This window comes from Procambarus clarkii, chromosome 56, assembly GCF_040958095.1.
Source record: "Procambarus clarkii isolate CNS0578487 chromosome 56, FALCON_Pclarkii_2.0, whole genome shotgun sequence".
Taxonomy (NCBI): domain Eukaryota; kingdom Metazoa; phylum Arthropoda; class Malacostraca; order Decapoda; family Cambaridae; genus Procambarus; species Procambarus clarkii.
The window spans coordinates 20,402,265-20,421,071 of NC_091205.1; the positions used below are offsets into that span (position 1 = coordinate 20,402,265).

The window sequence follows — 18,807 nt, forward strand, 5'->3', positions numbered from 1 at the left end:
ACAGAAAGTCACAGGCTTGTGAAACGGGTCCAAAATTTTTCTTGAGGATATAATTTCTACTCCAGATGAAGATCGTATTGGTGCTCAGTGTGGTGGCGGTGGTGAGCAGTGAGCTTCCCCCAACACCCTTCAACCGCTTTTCTTCTCAACCAGTCCACCGCCGTCCCCCTCAATCATTCCAACGCCGTCCCCTTCAACCATTCCAAAGGCCATCCTTCGGTGGCGGCTTCCCAACTCAACCAAGGTTCCCGTCTCCACCCAGACCAGCTCCTCGGCCTATTCCATCTGACGTCCCGGTGAGTCTCATTCACGTTCTATTTTACATTAAATTCGTTAAACTATTCCCTATAGGCCTGACACTTAAATTATTTTAACATACAGACTAGATGTGAAATATTTTCTCCATATTTTAATATTTTCACAAAACTTGTATCAATGTTTTCCATCGTGAGTCTAAAACGGGGAATTGCCGTCATGCAATTGTAAACAAATAAAAAATACAGGATAACTATGACCCTTAAATACAACATTTGCACCTGTAGGTTGACGAGACCTCGGGCCGCAGTCAGTACTACTTCTCTTGGAGACACGACAATAGAAGGAAGTACACTGGCGATCAAGCCCATAGTGTGTGCACAAGACTGGGCGGCGGGTGGCAGCCTATTGGCATCAGTTCCAGGGAAGAGATCCAGTTAGTCATTAGAGCTATCGGCAGAGGTTAGTTATTGTTCCTTCTGTTTCTTAATTAGATTAGATATAAATTATATTATACTTTAACTGTATATCATCTTGCATGCGTGTTCGGAAGTCCATGTTGATGCAATTCAAAGTATTAAGAGTGCTTAGCTCCGATAACAAGCCAGCGAATAACTGTTTCAACGATCATAATTTTTCAGGAAATCTGAGAATACTTAAGGTGGTGGTCGTAATTAATCTTTTCACTTGCACTTTTTTTTTTAAACAAATCCTTCACTTTGAACTATTGTACCGGACAGTAAGGTTTTAAATCTCAAACATCTACTGGCAGCCTAATGATTGCGGGCTTAAACACCCCCCCAGCAACCACGTGAACTATACCGGTATCCGTGTTTTTTTTTTGTCCACCTAGGAAATGCTGGATTTGTTCTTCCTCTACCCTGAAACTCATGTTAAAATCAATATATTCATGTTTACTCATGAAATTGTCTTATTTTCGCTCTGATACAATTATATTTTATGTTTACCAGACAACGTGGAGTACATCTGGACTGGTGGTGTGAGGTCGGGCAGAGGATTTGTATGGCTGAATGGCGAGCCTTTCACTGTTGATGACTGGTCACACACAGGAGGGTAAGTCTTGTACAATTGTGTGTTCACATGAGTATATTTGCAGACATATTAAAACTATATTGATGCAAAAGTATTATACCAATACGTATACACCTACTGTACATGTTCTACACCATTGTGTTGCGTTACAGACTCGGCCGACCTCAGCCTGACAACCGAGAGAATGGGAACGAGAACTGTCTGTCCGTCCTGAACAACATCTACGGTGATGGCATCAAGTGGCACGACGTGGCCTGTCACCACCCGAAGGCTGTCATCTGTGAGAAGCACATATAACTGTCTCTCCTCTCTCACACTCGATCATCCCTGTCATCTGAGATCGTGTGGGAGTGTGACTTCCTCCCGTGTTAGTCACTGCAGGAAGATCAATGTCTGAGCATAAAGTATGACGACTTATCTTCCTACAAAAAGAAAATGTAGTTGCATACATATATACTTTAATATTTTCTTCTCTGGCTTTCAAGTAATTTAAAATATTTATTTTTCATATATTTCTGCTGTACTAAAAAATTTACATTATCAATACAATAATCAGCGGTCAATTGTGTTTATATTATTATTCCTTTGTTCCGGTATAATGTCTGGGAATTCTCGCCCTGATCTAAATACCAACCCTATACTTCGAACGCCTGTAGAACCTTCAGCATTTGTTTTATAGTCACACTGCCTCTAATCACCTTTATATACTTTCTAAGTGAGCATTGCCACCAACGCCTCCAGTAACGTGAATGCCAAATCCACAATCACCACCAACTTGTTTGATACAATTAGTACATTAAACACTACCGTGAATGCACTATATTCATTAACATCATTATCTGCAATATATTTCGTGAAGTGACTTAAGTATCTCCGATATTCTATAGGGGGGAATTTTTCCCAGCTTATGCGCATCACAAAGGCCTAGGGTAGACCAAGCGAGGGTGCCGTTATGGATCTATATACCTTAGATATATCAGGAGAGTCGTGATATCGGGTATCCTGTTGTTCCTTCATCTGAAGCAGTTTAGTTCAGTAAACCAAAACTTGCCAAGCTTTACCTAGTCACTTAACTAAAATTGTACATCTTCAGTAATTGAGGCAGAGTTTACATTTCTGAAGCAGTTTATGAGCTCTGGAGGGCTACGAGTTTGTTTATACTTTAGTGTGAGTTACAGTTTGAGTTTGTAGCACAATGTTGGAAACTATAAGGATGAAATTAGGTACTTTTTTGTTTTACTTTTGAATAAAGCATAGGTTCGACAATTTTGTAATTCATTAAGGAATAAGTTACGTAGACTGAGTCCTTTTATTTGCATGGAGTATTTGTATATGTTTAGTTTGACTCTAGGGATATAAAAGATATATTTATACCTCGTATGGTGCTCATAATGGGTTCTATTACATCTATGAAGGAGGAGTTTCAGCTAGGGATAATCATTTAGACACAGGATTTTGTACATGTAAATAGTACAAGAGAATATGTGAAGTGTTCAGGATGTTTATGTATTGAAACAGTGGACCTGTGTGTTGTCTAAAGACAGAGTTTGTTATGGTTCTGATAGATTTTTGCTGGGTGGTGAAGAGCTTGAGGCAATTTGCAGTGGTTGAGCCCCCATACTGTATGTTGTATAGGGATAGATCACTATCCCTATCTAACACAGTACGTCTGGTCACTATTGCTTTTAGCACCGGTGCCCAGACATTGAGCATTCGTTAAAAAAATGTAGATAATGTGGATAACATTTGTAAATAAATGGCCACGTCTACGGTAGGAAATAATAATAATAAAACTACTGCCTCTGAGCACTATTGCGTGTCATCGCGAGGCCTTATGCTCAGGCCTCGTCTCAATTATCACAACACGTCATTGACTTGCGAACAATTGACTGCTATAACAATGACTATATTAAATATAAAAAACACTAGAACTCTGTCTTGTGGCCCAAATACGTACAGGTAAACATACGTTACAGGACGTATACCGAAACCGGTGGCCTTTGACAAGCCACCGGTTTCCTGTCTTTGCTGCTGTTGCAGGTGCTGCTGCTGTTGCAGGTGCTGCTGCTGTTGCAGGCGGTGCTAGTTCGTTTTTCAGGAATAAGTGTTGCAGTAGTAGATGTTACAGGACTAGGAGGTGCTAAAGTTGTATTTACTGTCCCTAATTTATTTATTTATATACAAAACGGTGCAAATAGGTGTATGAGAGTTGTCACGTGAATCCCCAGCATAGCAGTGGAACTGCCTTTTCCCTTAACCTTCAATGCCTCTGCACTGGAAGTCTACATCTACACCAGCCAGATGAGTCGTCAGTCCTGCCACCTCACCATACCCCCCCCAGGGCCTGGCACGGCCTGGTACGACTCAGAGGCAAGCTGGGTGCTTCTGCTAACCGGTAGTTTGCCCCCACAAACAAGGAGTTCGCCGCCTTCAACTGACAGTAGTGCAGCTCAACACAAAGGCACCGCCAGCCACAACGAGCAGTTTGCTAGTTGATCAGATGTCCACCTTGTGTTGACACTGGACGAGTCATCACCGCCGGACTATATAAAGGGCGCTGCCTCCCTGGAGAGAGAATACGGGCTCACCATAGCCCGTGCTACTTGGAACTTTGTTCCAGGACAACAACCCTGGAGAGTCAGTCTCTCCCTTAGTGCTCTAGGATCACCCTCGTGTCTCTCACCCGTCGTCCGCCTTCAGCCAACGTTGTGTGACTGACGCCATGGTGGTATGGTAGCAGTCTTCAGTACACCAGTATATCTTTATGCTTTTCTTCATTGCATATACTGTAGTTTATTTTTACATTTAAGATCATACTAACCTGTTCACTTTTGCAATACATGATAGCCAAGTATTTTCAGGGGCGTATATGTTCATTAATATTTCAGTAAATTGTTTAATTATTTATTTGATGATTTTTATTTGTTTCCACCTGCGACTTACACACTGCAAGGCCAGGAGCAGCATTTTTGTTTATTATGTGCGGGAGAGCCATACCATCTTGGTTCAGTATAGCTGCGATACCACAACCCGTCTCAGAGTACATAGCATTGATGGCTTTACATTCTTGTAAAGCCACTAACACGCATAGCGCTTCGGGCAGGTCCTTAATCTAACATAATTTTAAGTAGATAATTTGAAGCAAAATTGCTTCTTGCTAATGCTTGCTAAAATTGCTAATGTATTCCGCCAGCTCATAGTGAAGACTGATTACCCACCCAGGCGTAACTATTGTGTCAACGGTGGAACCATGTTGCAAGAATGTTTTGGAGTGATGCCCGAAACTGCCCGAAACGCTTTGCGTAATAGTGGCTTTAGGCATTGTATGTACAAGCTCTATCTATAAATCAATCAATCTTTGTAAAATCTCTTGTATGTACCTTACCTAAATAAACATTTATTTATTATTTATTTATGATGCGCGCTGTGGCCACAGTTACATGCCAAAGGGCTTGTAACAACTGTATGCAATGTTTGAAAGTAAAAATATGAAACAGTTCAAAGTAAGTGTCAATTTTCATCTAGACATACGTAGTCCCCACCTGGAATGAAAGTTGTGTCGAGCTTCTGCCACAACGTTTCCCTCCTCTTCCCTCTTAGGCTAGGGGCTGTCGGGTCAGGGTTCTTCCCCTCAGCTGTAAATGATCTTTCCGACGTGGTTGGTCTTGGGCTTAATTCCCTTGTCTCTTCCTAGACCAGGTTGCCCCCCGGTCCCCGCGTGATTCGATCTTTAAGGAGTGTACAGATTCATTTTCTGATCATCCTTCTCTGTGGCCTCATTGGCTTGGGTTCACCTGTTTTTACAGGCAGCTTTTTAGATGGTGTTCCTGGTCCTAATGGTCGCATACTGGCACGTCCCAATTCACCTGGAGTTGAACTCCAGGAGTTCCAGGCCTGGTCCAGTTTTGTTGTGGTTCGAGGATCTGTCCCTTTAGCTCGTATTTGGCTCCTCGACATTTTCCGGCTTCTAGCTTTCATGGTTCGGTATCATGGAGCCATCCTCCCATCGCTCGATATATTCATGGATGCATCTGCTCTTGGTTAGGACTTCATGACCAACTCTCATTCCCGGGGTCAAGGCCATTCCATCGAGCACACGGCACGGTGCGGGAGTTTGCAGCTGTGTGGCAGGCCCTGCAGAGAAAAAGAGGATTCAGCTTTCTCCTGCCTTCAGTTCCATTCTGACCGGTCCTAAATGGTTCATTCCTGAACAGCGGTGGTTTGCTTCGGTTCCATCCGTTTGAAGCTGGACTCATCATTTAGCTCGGCTTGTGGATTCTCATGGATTGGTCGAATGGACCGTCGACAATGCGTCCTTCCGTTGGCTTTGCGAGACGTTCGGTCGCCCCATGCCTCTACCCACTGGCATGGAACTGGTGTCTTCCCGCGTATGTGGCTCCATTTCCTTTCGGGAGAGTGATCCTTCAGGTTCCTTGGTGGCTGGCACAGTCTTGGTTTCCAGCTCTTCTGGTCCCGTGTAAAAATAAGTTTTTTTTTTCTATGGCTCGGCTTTTATCAGCAGATTTATTAGCCCAGCAATATACATCACTAGTTCAACTCTCTCCTCTGCTCTACTCATTTGGAATTTCTGAGGCGAGTTTGTTGTCACTGGGTTGTTGGTCTCACCTGCGCTCTCTTCGCTTCGGTTTCATGTGGTTGTCTGGTGCTCGTATCGCCTTTTTTGTCTCTTTATCCTTCTTCCGTGTTAATCCAGGTAGTCTGTCAATTTTGTCGTGGATGTTTATGGAGTGGTATCTTATTCCCATTACTGTCAAGAGGCCGAATGACCTCTTGTCATTCGGCATCGGCAGAGCCGCTGTTGCTTACAAGCAGTATCAGTCCTAGCTTTGGTGCCACTTTGTAAGTTGTCTCGTGCATTCTTTCGCCTCTGGTTGGCTCATTTTCCTTCTGGGCTATCTTGGACTCTTGGGAGGGTCTTGGTGTTTCTTTTCCATTCAAGCCCGCCCCCTTTGATCAGGGGAATTTTTCTCAAGATGGTGTTTTTTGTTGTCTCGCCTCTGGCTGCAGGGTTGAGGAGCTTCATTTTCTTCTCCAGTGGAGGTTCTGTTTCTTCGGCCTTGGTGGGGGGTTTATTTGTCTGCGGCCTTTTTCTTTTCTGGCAATGAATGAGTCAGCTGGTCCTTTGGTGATTGATATTTGGTTGGGTCTGCCAGGGAGTGCATCATTTTGTTGTGTATAGTGGCGGTGCTTTGCCATTATCTGTGTTCCTACCAGTTCTGCCTCGGTGACTGTCATGTGAGTTGGTTCAGTCTCCTAGGTCCCCCTGCTTCAAAGTTCTTATTTCTCTGGTTGGTCGCAGTGTAAGGTTAGCCAGCCTGTTATCTACCCTTGAGTTCATGATGTATGTTGGTATTCAGCATTGGGTGCTATTTTCCCCAATATGGTGTCGGGTGATGATTGGGGTCGGGGGTTTTGGAGGTCTTACAGGGTCTTGGTTAATCTCACTGGTTCTGGTCAGTCTTGTGTGGCACTGGACTGGGTTATATGGCTCATGGTTACACCTTCAACCTAGTACCTACCATCTCTCCTCCCAGGTCAGTCCCTTGTTTTCCTGTTTCTCTGTGGTTAGCTTCAGGGAGCACCAGGGTCTGCTTCCAGAAATCCAGTGTCAAATGAAATGAAATGCCTATTTCCGGTGCAAAGATAAGGCATAGCCACCAGGCATAGATAAGGCAGAGCCACGAGGCATAGATAAGGCAGAGCCACCAGGCATAGATAAGGCAGAGCCACCAGGCATAGATAAGGCAGAGCCACCAGGCATAGAGCCTGGTGGCTCTATGCCTCCCCCCCCAGCCAGGTTTATCAGTTTTGTCAATCAGCTTTGGCCGGACCATTGGAGCTGGCTGTAGGCTGCCTAGTAGTGCCTATCAGTACAAACAAGTTCAATCTAGTTTAAAATGAATTGGTTTAATCTTAATCATTTGCAGAGTTATTTGTCTATTTTGATGCTTCATTTTGTATGAACTTTGCAATTGTCTATAAAGCTTTATTGACTTTAAGGATGCTATCTTGATGATTATTTTTTGCCTTTCCAATGATACCAAAGAAATGACTTTGCAGTAATTTTTGTTTAAACAGTTTACAAACAAAACTAAATATCAAGGCAAAATATAAGAGAAATATAAATCTGAAAACATGTTCAAGAGAGCCTAGTTTGGTGGCCATTAAAGCATAAAGTGGAGAATGGGGCCTTGTCTGGGGCATTCTTCCACTACAGTGACCAGGTAAATGTGTGAAATGGCAAACTCATGGGTACCCTTAGTGACGTGGGCTGTCATATGGTGTCAGTTGGGCATATCGCAGTGAAGGCATCCTTTGCACTTATCCTATCTGATGGGTTTTTCTCGGTTTTGAGTTGATCTCTGATTCCCACTCTTCCCACACTTCAAAATGTGCCAGAGTCTGGTCCTGGCGACTAGTGGACATGGGTGGGCCTCAGAGGTCGAGTATAATTCCTAAGGCTTGGCAGTACCTGCACTTAGATCTCAGATAGCTACTAAAAGGAGGCCCTCCCAGAAATGTAGGGTATCTTAAAATCATAGTACATAAGCAATGAAAAGTATATTTCAAGAAATATGCAATTAAGACAAGAACAAATAAGATGTTAAATTAAAAAATGAAGTAATGTAATACTAAATAATAAATTACTTTTAATTTAGTTTATATTAGCTTCACCACATCATTCAAACATCACAGGCAGCTAGTTTCAAGACACCTTAAAAAGAAATAGCACTACCTACCTAAGTTTCAAAATACAATGTTCTGCAATACAGTACTGTGCATTCACCACCCACCATTTAAACAAGCACCAAAAAACAAAATACATTATGGGTCATGATAAATTCAGCGTTACAACACTTGCAAACACACAACAATATTTTCTCGTAACTTGAAAATATTAGTGCCTGCAATTCTTGTATGTGGTGAACCTAACCATTTATAACTGAAGCAATTTGAATTCAAGAACAATAGACTTCAACTCTTATTGAATGTTGTAAGTAATCTCTCTGCTTGTCTTTAATAAGAACATTAAATATTTATGTTTTCGGAGGGCTCACTAAAGATAATCCAACTTGGTATACCATTTTGACACAGTCTCTTACAAACTTGAAAGATTTTCTAGAAATTTATTATTAAATTAAATATAGTTACAAAAATACATTGCTGTATAGCTGCATACCAAAACAGGCATAAGATTTGAGTAAACTTCTAAGCTAATTATTGAAATTGTGTTTTCTTGCAAATACTTATGAAAATGAATGTCATGGATTTCATAATTTAAATAAAAATTCAAATTAAAATAAGAGAACTTAAGATATAGAAAATTGTGTATGCACATTTAATTGTGCAATACTGTATAGTTATTCACAAGAAATCAACTACTGTATAACTCTAATTTAAAAGCCAATAAATAGCTTAGAATTAACAAAATAAATAGATGCCCCATAAATAGTGCAAAATGTAACAGCTGTTTTTCCTCATTAATAACAAAGATCTAGGCTTATAAAGCAGTAAGACACACACAGTCACTTGCGAATATAGTGTACACAACAGCTATATCATAATAACCGCATCCTCCCACCTAGCTAACAAATTAACAAATACACAGTAATGCCAAGCATAAAAGCTTCTTCAATAAGTTAGAAAAAGTATTATAAACCAAATTACAATTATTAAAAGAAGGCACTAAGCCAGGAACACAATTTAGCGCTAAATAGTAAATAATGAACAAATTAAAAAGTGATCTGGATGAGGACACCTTAAAACCCTTCACTGCTTTGGTTAAATTTTTTGTCTATATTTCTTTTATGTTTTTGCCTGAAACGCTTTGCATAATAGTGGCTTCATAGATTGTGTAACTCCTGTCCATACAATTGTACATTACTTTTATGTTCTTTGTACACATTTTTTTTTAATAAGCATTTGTATTCGTAAAAGTGTGTGTGTACAGGTAGGTGGATAGGCAATAAATGGTCAGAAAAGGCACAAGTATTTTATCTAAACACAGATGAGCACTGGCAATACATGTAGTTTCAAGTTCAAGGTTAAGTACTGGAACCGTTAAGTTACAGAGCACAGGATACATTGGTATTAAACTATGATTCTTTTTGGCTTGCAATCTGGGCCCCTGCACCTAATTTGCATTTACTAGTAATATTTTCCCTAGAGATTACAAGAGGGTTCATCTCCACTCCCCTAATTTAGTTTTTAATCATACAAACTGTTGAAATATGTGGAATTTAGACATAGGTCTGGCTGGCCCTGGTCAGACCAGTGTATTTTTTTATGTTCATTGAGAATTTCCCTCTTGAGAGTATTTCCAATTATTTTGTCATTTTACACTAGCAATGTCAGGTTGAAGAGTATAATAAAATCTAACAATTTTATACTGTTACTTATTGTTCTGTGCCTGAGTGTGTGTTTATTTAGTGTGCTTTCAGATAATAGACAACTTTTGAGCCTTGCCTTGCCCAGTTGTACGGTACAAAAACTCTCGAGCCTCAAATGCTTTGTCACACTAGTACTTATTAACGTTAAGAGATGAGTTAGCATTCACTAACATCCCTAGATAGGTATGTGCTTGGCTATCCATACTGCAAAGAACTAAGCTTCAGCTCCAAAGTCCTGACCTTTAATTCATTGTTGTGCTTACCTATACATTTGAAGGAAATGAGGTTCACCCTTGGGTCTTGTTGCTTAGATATTGGCTGCCTCGTGCAACAACTCTCATCCTTCTTATACTTTATCTAACTAATTAATTTTCCATTTTTTTTTTTTTAGTTAACATCTACAGGAATACTGTAATTCCTTATGTTGCTTTAACTTGTCGCTTAGTTTACACCTTGTCCTCTTCTTGGATTTCCACCTCTCACTGTAGCCACTGTCTCTTAATTTTGTACTTTGTGATCAGGTCTCCTTTGGTTCTTCACTTTTCTGGTGATACAAGACTTCCTTTAGCCTACTCACATAACCCAGCTCTCTTTAATTCAGGTACTGTACTAGACTTATACACAATCTCTGAAATTTCTATAAATTTCCATTTTGGAGTTTTGATGTATGACTTCCATACTTTTGCAGCATGCTCTATTACATGTCTCACAAAAGCATTGCAGAATGTTTTAAATATTTTTTATTCAAATTCCTAATGGCTGTATTTATATTTGCCAGATTTGTGTACAGTATACTTATGTTACCATATTTGTGTCTGCTTCTGGTAATAGACTTGGTGTAATATCCAACACTTCTGTTTGAAGCATTATTAGGTCTGTGCTAATCACCATTATGGGTATTCCAGAGTTATCCGAAAAAGAATGTTGCTTCACTTCAGAAAGACAAATGGCTGATAACAAAATGTTTATGATTACTCATTTGAGCAAAATAAACCTAGCCACACTTTTCCATTCTATATAATGAAAGGTGGAAGAAATAGAATGCTTATTAATGAAAATAACTGAAAACACACGGAGAACACGTAACTGTTAAATGTATTCGCTTAAGTTGAATACGGTGTCGAAAACTCTATCAACATCAGAGACCTGAGACTGTTCAACACACTTTGACTACACATAAGGGGCATAACTGGCCGATCCCTCTAAGTGTTCGAAAGAGAACTTGATAAGCACCTCCAAAGGATACCTGATGAACCAGGCTGTGACTCATATGTCCAGCTGTGAGCAACAGCTTCTAGCAGCCTGATTGACCAGTCCAGCAACAAGGAGGCCTGGTCGAGGACCGGGCCGCGGGGATGCTAGGCCCCAAAATCGTCTCAAGGTAACCTGTCACATATTCCCAAGGAGGGTTTCTAGAAAAGTTGGCGGCGGCGGCACGCAGGTACCTCAAATCCTCCATCATCTTCAATGTACACAGTTTTTGTTAAGACAAAATTGTCCATTACAGTGTATTTACAAATTCAATACATAAAGCAAGAAAAATTCTTGACATGAACTTAATTACCACATTTAAGGGTTGAAAAACACCACCTCATCTCTACATAGGTAAGTAAAAATGTTAGGACTTCGTAGTTTTGTAATTACACTAACAAAGCAATACAGGTCTCTTTAAAACATGTGCAGTTGATAAATATAAGGAAATATTGGGCTTGTATTATTTATGATAAATTATATCAAAATCTTTTAAACAAAATAATCCTGATATTGTATTCTCACCCATCGATTAGTTCTGCTAAAAGATTTCACACTTTATATTAGTTTCTCATCAATATTTGTATTGCTGTGGTTTGTTATTTATACAGTACCAATACAGTACAGTATTTTATTTGGTTTCTTGCACAACATGAGTGAATGCGGTATTTCCCATTACTATATTGAACATGTGCGAGTTATTTAGATTTCAGCTCCTAAGTAGGTCTTTCCTAAATATTTTTGTATCTATAGTAAAATGCAAAAATATGTATAAGAAAAAAGTTAGGGCAGAAAATTCAATTTATGCATGACAATTGTATAGTATATGGTTTTATATAAAAAAAAATCAAAGACAACATGAATATCATAAATGACATAAAATCTTTGGAAATGCTTTGACTTTTGACTCAATGTTAAAAATCACATAAGCTACTTGCTAGTGTCAGTATATTGTATGACCAGAATTCATATAACTATTTATATCACAGTTCACACATGGAGATTGGGTTCTGCAAAGACAACCCTCATTTCGGTACATGGTACGAGTAAATAATTACATCATTGTATAATATCGGTATTCCTAGACTGGACAATAAATGCAATTTTACATTGATGCAACTCGAACCTTAAAATTCCTGCCTGTTAACTGTTTAACATTTTATTAAGTACATATTATATATCCCTTTCTTCAACTTTTCGTATCCAAAAGGAAATGTCGAGTCATTTAAAATTATTTTTCACAAGTCGGAGATGCATATTAAAGATTAAAAACACTTTGAATATGAACTTTTTGAAGATGTAAGTTGTCTGATTAAATAACGCAGTTTATTCAAATACATTACACAATATAACACAAAATAGAGATTCTTGATACTTAAAGAGTGGCACAACCTAGGTAACTGGTCCACGAGCGATGACCACCCTGTGTCGTGTGTGCTCATGTTTCTGCAATATGCGGAACAGGGCACTCACCCTTATTACAATATTTGTCCCCATATTATGTATGAAAGAATTTCTATAAAATGTATATAATGTACCTTGAAATCATAAAAACAAAGTAGAATTGTCTGATTTCATAATCCTAAATAGAAAAATAAACCAATGCACTTAAATCATAATTTTGTTCGTGATTTGAATTATCACATAATCATGCACAGATATTACCTTTGAAAACCTGGAAATGATACTGTACATGGTGGTAAATACACATTTATTAATACAAAACTCGCATCACAATTCGTCATGTTTTTTATATTTAGGTATCCAATGAGGCACCCCACTAATTATATCATTTTTATCCAGATTTTGGAAGTTAATTCCATCTGTACTCTGACGGTTACCATTGGGCGAGCCTCTATAGAGACGCACAGTAGGATACGCACGCACACCAGCCCCCTGACAAACACTGCGGTACATTTCGCAGTTTAGTTTCCCAGCATGAACAGAATTCTCCAGAGCCTGCAAAAGAAAGTAAATACTGTATAACTGTAGAACAAAATGAAAGAGTATCGAACCAGCGACTTGCAAAAAGCGATTTAAAGCTATTCATATTGAGCTCTGTTTGAAACACTGTTACAAATGGACAAAATACTGTAGACACCCAATTTTATGAATTAATATTTTATGCATTACCTTTCTCCACAATTATATATACAGTATATCTCACTTATTGTAAAAGGAGAAATGCTTGGCGTGACTGTGCACATGCGACTCAGGCTTGGGTACAAATATTACCGGGAATATGGAATAGGTGTTAATGATAATGACACCAAGTGTAAAGTATGTGGTATGTAAAGGTCTCGCACCCTTACCCATTATGTCCTTGATTGCCTGCTGATTAATGTATATAGAAACTCTGAGATAAACACTGTTCCTGAATAAATGGCCTGGATGTGTCACATCGGAAAGATTGATGATATTCTGGAGATATAAGAATTTTGCACCAAGATTGTAACCTTTTGTTGAATTGTCTGAATGTCTATTGCAAATTGTCTATATACCTATAGACAATTATAATATATTGTCTATAAAAGTGTTTGTCTATGTCTGGTAACATACTACATGTATAAAGGAAGAAATGTATATGTTTATCACTCAGAATGTTCGGTAATATGTTTATTGTTTGTGATATATATGAACACGTTGTACTGAACGGGGTGAGAACAGCTTGAGTTATCTCATCCCTTTGTGTGTATTTTACCTCAATAAAAGAGTGTGGGGTAATTCAGCTGCACTTTTTGCAAAATCAAAGAGAACCAAAACTAATTAGAAACTGTAGGTGATGATTGGCATGGCAAGTGATTACTGCTGGTAATGATGACTGGTACAAGTATTTGATGTTTCTAGAATTTTGACAAGGATTGGTGAGTGTAACTGATGATGAATAGTGTGGGTATTGTAGGCTGGCGAGGGTGCATAGGTGGTTCCTGGTGGTGATTCATCTCGTGATGATGTCTGTTGTGGATGATGAAGTTTAGTGTAGATGGTGATCGGTTAAGGGTGGTGGTGATGCAGGGTAGTAGTTTCGGCAGAAATAAAAACTAGGAATCGATTGTTTCTCGAGACGTCTGTGTCTGCACAGGGAGTCTAGTGCTACAATGCTTTGCATCACAATACAGTGCGCAGTCATTTATATTTTCCAGATTATTTCTATCTGCTTCCATGTGTTCCAGGGGTTCCCTTTCCTAGTGTGGATTGTCTAGTTACCGTATCTTCTCTGCCTCAGAGAAACATAGTCATCACACTAGTGCAGCTCTTGTTGAATTGCTCTACTGTTTAGGCATTTCCTTCAGACTCCATCTCAGGCTTATGCTCTAGTGCTAGACTTCCGACTCTTGCACGTGCACACTTGTGCACTCAATATGGACAATAAAGCATAACCTAGAGTGCTTAGAATTATCGGCAATTAAGGTAGAAAAATTTCTCAAGGTGGTGAACAGAAACATAACAATAGGCCAGATTGAGTCTTTTACCTGATTTGCCTATCGGGGCCATTAACCCTAGTGGCCTTGACAAGGACAGGAAACCGGTGGCTTGTATGCCTGCATTGTCTTAACAATGGTTCAGGTAAGCTCCGGTAGACACCTGAGCTGCGCTACAACTCGCATTCAGACATCCTTACATAAAAAAGAACCTAGCAAAAATAGTCCGGAAATAGTCTATCTTGACCATCTTTTCCTATTTTTATATAGTCCTGCCATTCTTTCACCAGATCAAGCCCAAGTGATTTAATAATGAAAAGTATAAAATATGTAAAAAGGAATGAGAAGTAGATAGAACAGGAAAGCAGCTTCATTGCATAAATTATGCAAAAAATGGATGCCAATGACTTGTGCTACATACATAGTTTTCCCATTTTCAGACAAGATCACTATTTTTTAACTCCTATTATGATCTTTAGTTTAATACAGTACAATATGCCTATGATATTTCATCTCCAAAACCTGCAAAATTTTAAGTTCTTCAAAGAACTTACCTGAGCAATATCTTCAAAATCTGGTGCAAACACTTGACAGTGTCCACACCATGGAGCGTAAAAATCAATTAACCAAGGCTGCGTGCTGTGGAGAACTTTCTCATACAACTCTCCATCTAATTCAGTTACTTTAGAAGGAAGACTGGTATAGGTCCACTGACGGAAGGCTTCTGCATCTCGAGACCATCCATTAAATTTCCTGTTGGTGAACATTTTGTATATATTTTTGCATTTCAATTATTTTTTTTTTTAAACGATGACTTTTTTTTTTTTATTGTTGCCGCCGAAGGCGGCTAGTTTATTGTGCACCCCATACTCATCCTGTGAGTGGTAGCGCAAAAGCATTACAGAGGGCACAAAAGGTCTTTATCAGACCTCATCTTAGATTATTACATAAGCAATTTCATCTCTTTGAATATCTTTCCTCTCTTAAATGTATAATGAGTGGCTATAACAGAATGGATGTAAAAATATTTATTTCTAAAACTTGTATTACATTATCATTTGTCACTTTCAAGGAATTTTTTTTTTCAGGCATCAGTCTGAAAAATGGTGAATTATACACACAGCAGCAGTCATGCACATGAACACCCTAACGCCTCAATATGACCAAATGAATTAAACTCGATTAAGTTCTTTAATACATTTTCATCAATTACCTGTGTCATGTGTGTTTATGTATATTCTTAGCTTTAAAACATTATTTAGGAATACCTGTACATAACTTTCGTTGCATAAATGTTTTTAACCTACAACCATTGTCATTTATTCCTGGGACAACATTTACATACAATGTGCCATTCTCATGCCTATTACACATTATGAAAAAATATAGAGCAGAAGCCCAGAGTTGGTGCCACAATGGCAGAGAGGGCTATGGACACAGATGATATATGGGTGGAGACCCTACTCTCTCACAGGGCATGGCCCAAACAAAAACAAGCAGTCACATGATAGTGACAGATGCCAGGGCATGTAAACAACCCCAGAGGATGCCTGTAGCGGCTGACGAGATGGCAAATGGCAGTTGTAAGAACCGTAAGCACTCCGACAAAATGCTCACATGGTGAGAGCAGGCTCAGCAGGCAGGTTCATAGCCAAACCACACTAAGAGCCCTTCAGAGCCTTCCAGCTCCAGCTAGGAAAATTGAGAGGATATTCATAAACACTGAATTGGATTATTGGATCAAGTAGCTGATAGGTGTATAAGCATTGCATCTCAAGTAAGCATGCAAGCCCTAGTACAACCCCCCCCCCCTCCCCTGCCCCCCCAAAAAAAAAGACAACATTTACCCAGTCTTGCAGAGGAATCCAAGACACTTGCACAACTCAGGAGGCATCCATCACAGGAAAACAGCCTCTCGGAGACAGACATCGAAACCCACCTGGGAAGATAACCCCCCCCTGGATAGGTGTAGGCAACACCAGTGAACACCTAGAGAAGTGAGCCCTAGACTCCTGCAGCTATAACATGAGGTCCACTGAACAAGTGAGGCATTTAAACACATGCACATGAAGCTAATATTAAAATTAGGGAAAGCACTAGCTAAGCATTTGTCTAGAAAAAACAATGACTCATGAAGATGAAGGTGACAGGAGCACATTAGAAAAAGGGTCGCATCAGGTGAATGTTTGATGGAGTGTCCTGATCAGACTGGAAGCTCCAAAGACAGCCACCTGGCTGTGAGGGGTGTAACTATTAGGGAACTACAGTACTTAGTAGTTAAGTTCCTAGTTGTCAGAATTGTTCATATTTTTCATGTTGTCATCTGTTTTGTTTCATTCAACTTTTCTAGTGGTTTATTCTCTCAGTCTGAGTGATCTAGAATTCCCTGCTTCTTACACTTCTTAGGGGAGATCAGGGTTTTGCCCTTGATTTCCAGTAGGCTTTTTATGACTCGTAAGGGCCTCATGTAGCGAGTGAAGAGCTATCCAGATGGTTACTTACAAAATGCCACTGGAAGCACTTTCACTTTCACAAGATTCCACTTTCCCTCCCAGGAAAGTCTGATGATAATTAAAATTACCATATTTTGATCCCTGGGATAATGTGGTTATCATTCTATGACAATAACCACACTTTAAAGGTTAATACCATACTGGTCTCCACTGGCTGGTGGCACACCCTGAGGCCTCTTACAGGTTGAATAACATGCATTTAACAAGTTTGATTGTTGGCTTGCCTGTTTGTCTAGATCCAGCTCATTACCTGCTTGATGGGGTTCTGGGAGTTCTTCTACTCCCCAAGTCTGGCCCGAGGCTAGGCTTGACTTGGGAGAACTTGGTCCAACAGGCTTTTGCTTGGAGTGGCCCTCAGGCCCACATATCGACCACAGCCCGATTGATTCGGTACTTCTAGAAGAAAACTATCCAGTTTTCTCTTGAAGATGTCCACGGTTGTTCCAACAATATTTCTTGTACTCGCTGGGAGGATGTTGAACTGTGGACCTCTGATGTTTATACAGTGTTCTCTGATTGTGCTTATGGCACCCCTGCTCTTCAATGGTTCTATTCAGCATTTTCTTCCATACCATTCACTCCAGTAAGTTATTATTTTACTGTGTAGATTTGGGACTACTTGTTGATATCAGTATATGACATAAGGAGAGAGAGAGATGTATAGATTGCTAGATACATAGGCACATACACAATTACACAGACATAGAGACTGAGACTGCCTAATGTCGAACTGAGATTGAGTGACTGTGATGCCTGCCAGAGAGGAGTGTGTCTCTAGGCTGCCAGTCCAGCAACTACTACTTAAGCAAATCCTAGCCTGAATACTAGGGGTAAACAAAAGAAATATAGGCAAAATTGTCATCTTCATTTAAAATAATAAGGTTTGTCTTTTTATTAGGTAATAATTGACAGTAATGTTAAATCTTGGTAATTAGAGATTTATAAGCGGAATTAAATTTTCTTGGATTTCTGTAATGATAAACATCATATGGACCCTCTTTCAGTCTCATTGCATAAGCCACACTAAGGATTACATTAAATGAAACTAAGAATTTATAGTACTTACATCACCTTCTGAGTTCCAAAGCTTGAGGCTGGATACAGCATGATACTTGGGTAGCTTGATATTCCTTGAGTCCTACAAATACTACCAAATTCTGCACAGTCAATAGTTGCTACATGAATATTAGGAAGGTGCGACATCATGCGGGCAAACTTCCTGTACTCGGGAGCCATGTCCCGGCAGTGACCACACCAGTTGGCAAAGTAGTCCACGATCCAAATTTCCCCTTTTGGCTTTTTATTTATAAATTGTTCAAACTTTACTGCATCCAGCTTCATAACTGGAATCAAGCAAGATTAAGACTCATAAACAAAGAATAAAAAATGCAACAAAAATTATAGCATGGGAGAATTCTAAAGTATTAAAAAACAAAGTAGGTCCTTGAGAAAAGAGACGACGTTAGGAATTATTAATGAGTAAACATTATTCACATTCTGCATGGACAAACTTTTTTTTACTATTATTATGGTTAACAATATGAAGTTTGAGGAACTGCTAGAATAATTATAGCTGGAATTTTGTACATACAAGGATCCCAGTAGTACAGTCAGGTTCGTTCTGGACTCACAATCAAGAATTCTGGGTTCGAATCCCAGGCGGGACAGAAATGGTTGGGCACATTTCCTGTCACCTGTCCACCTGGACAGGTGACATTAGGTGATGCCAGTAAATAGGTACCCAGTGGGGTTTGTTATGAGGTTGCATCCTGGAGAGGATCAGTAATTTGACCCTGGGGGAGACCTCGATATAAGCCTAACATGTACTGTATGTATAAACTGGCTGCCTGTCCCTCGACACAATGAATTATTATTTATTATTATTGACTCATATTGGTTGCA

At 39.5% G+C, this 18,807-nt stretch overlaps 2 protein-coding genes across 3 annotated transcripts in view; one reads left to right on the top strand and one right to left on the bottom strand.

Annotated features, from left to right (window-relative positions):
- The first annotated feature begins 44 nt into the window (after window positions 1–44).
- Window positions 45–1,871, top strand: LOC138353016 (macrophage mannose receptor 1-like). The gene is made up of 4 exons (XM_069305661.1): window positions 45–296; window positions 543–717; window positions 1,227–1,329; window positions 1,461–1,871. The coding sequence occupies exons 1-4, from the start codon at window positions 66–68 to the stop codon at window positions 1,603–1,605; spliced, it is 654 nt and encodes a 217-aa protein (XP_069161762.1). The 5' UTR covers window positions 45–65; the 3' UTR covers window positions 1,606–1,871.
- Window positions 1,872–11,341: 9,470 nt separating this feature from the next.
- The window catches only part of LOC123770699 (dnaJ homolog subfamily C member 10), a 31,097-nt gene continuing 23,631 nt past the window's right edge, over window positions 11,342–18,807 (bottom strand). For both annotated transcript variants that reach the window (XM_069305829.1, XM_045762803.2), the window contains exons 12-14: window positions 17,972–18,248; window positions 14,947–15,145; window positions 11,342–12,929 (exon numbers count right to left, since the gene is read on the bottom strand). In XM_069305829.1, the coding sequence (XP_069161930.1) occupies window positions 12,702–12,929; window positions 14,947–15,145; window positions 17,972–18,248 (704 nt within the window). In that variant the 3' untranslated portion in view covers window positions 11,342–12,701. The remainder of the gene's footprint in view (window positions 12,930–14,946; window positions 15,146–17,971; window positions 18,249–18,807) is intronic.

Excerpts from the sequence above, each read along its gene's own strand:
- LOC138353016 (XM_069305661.1), top strand. The coding sequence starts at position 66 with ATGAAGATCGTATTGGTGCTCAGTGTGGTGGCGGTGGTGAGCAGTGAG. Across the intron at positions 297-542 it reads CTATTCCATCTGACGTCCCG|GTTGACGAGACCTCGGGCCG; the intron begins GTGAGTCTCATT and ends TTGCACCTGTAG. Across the intron at positions 1,330-1,460 it reads GACTGGTCACACACAGGAGG|ACTCGGCCGACCTCAGCCTG; the intron begins GTAAGTCTTGTA and ends GTTGCGTTACAG.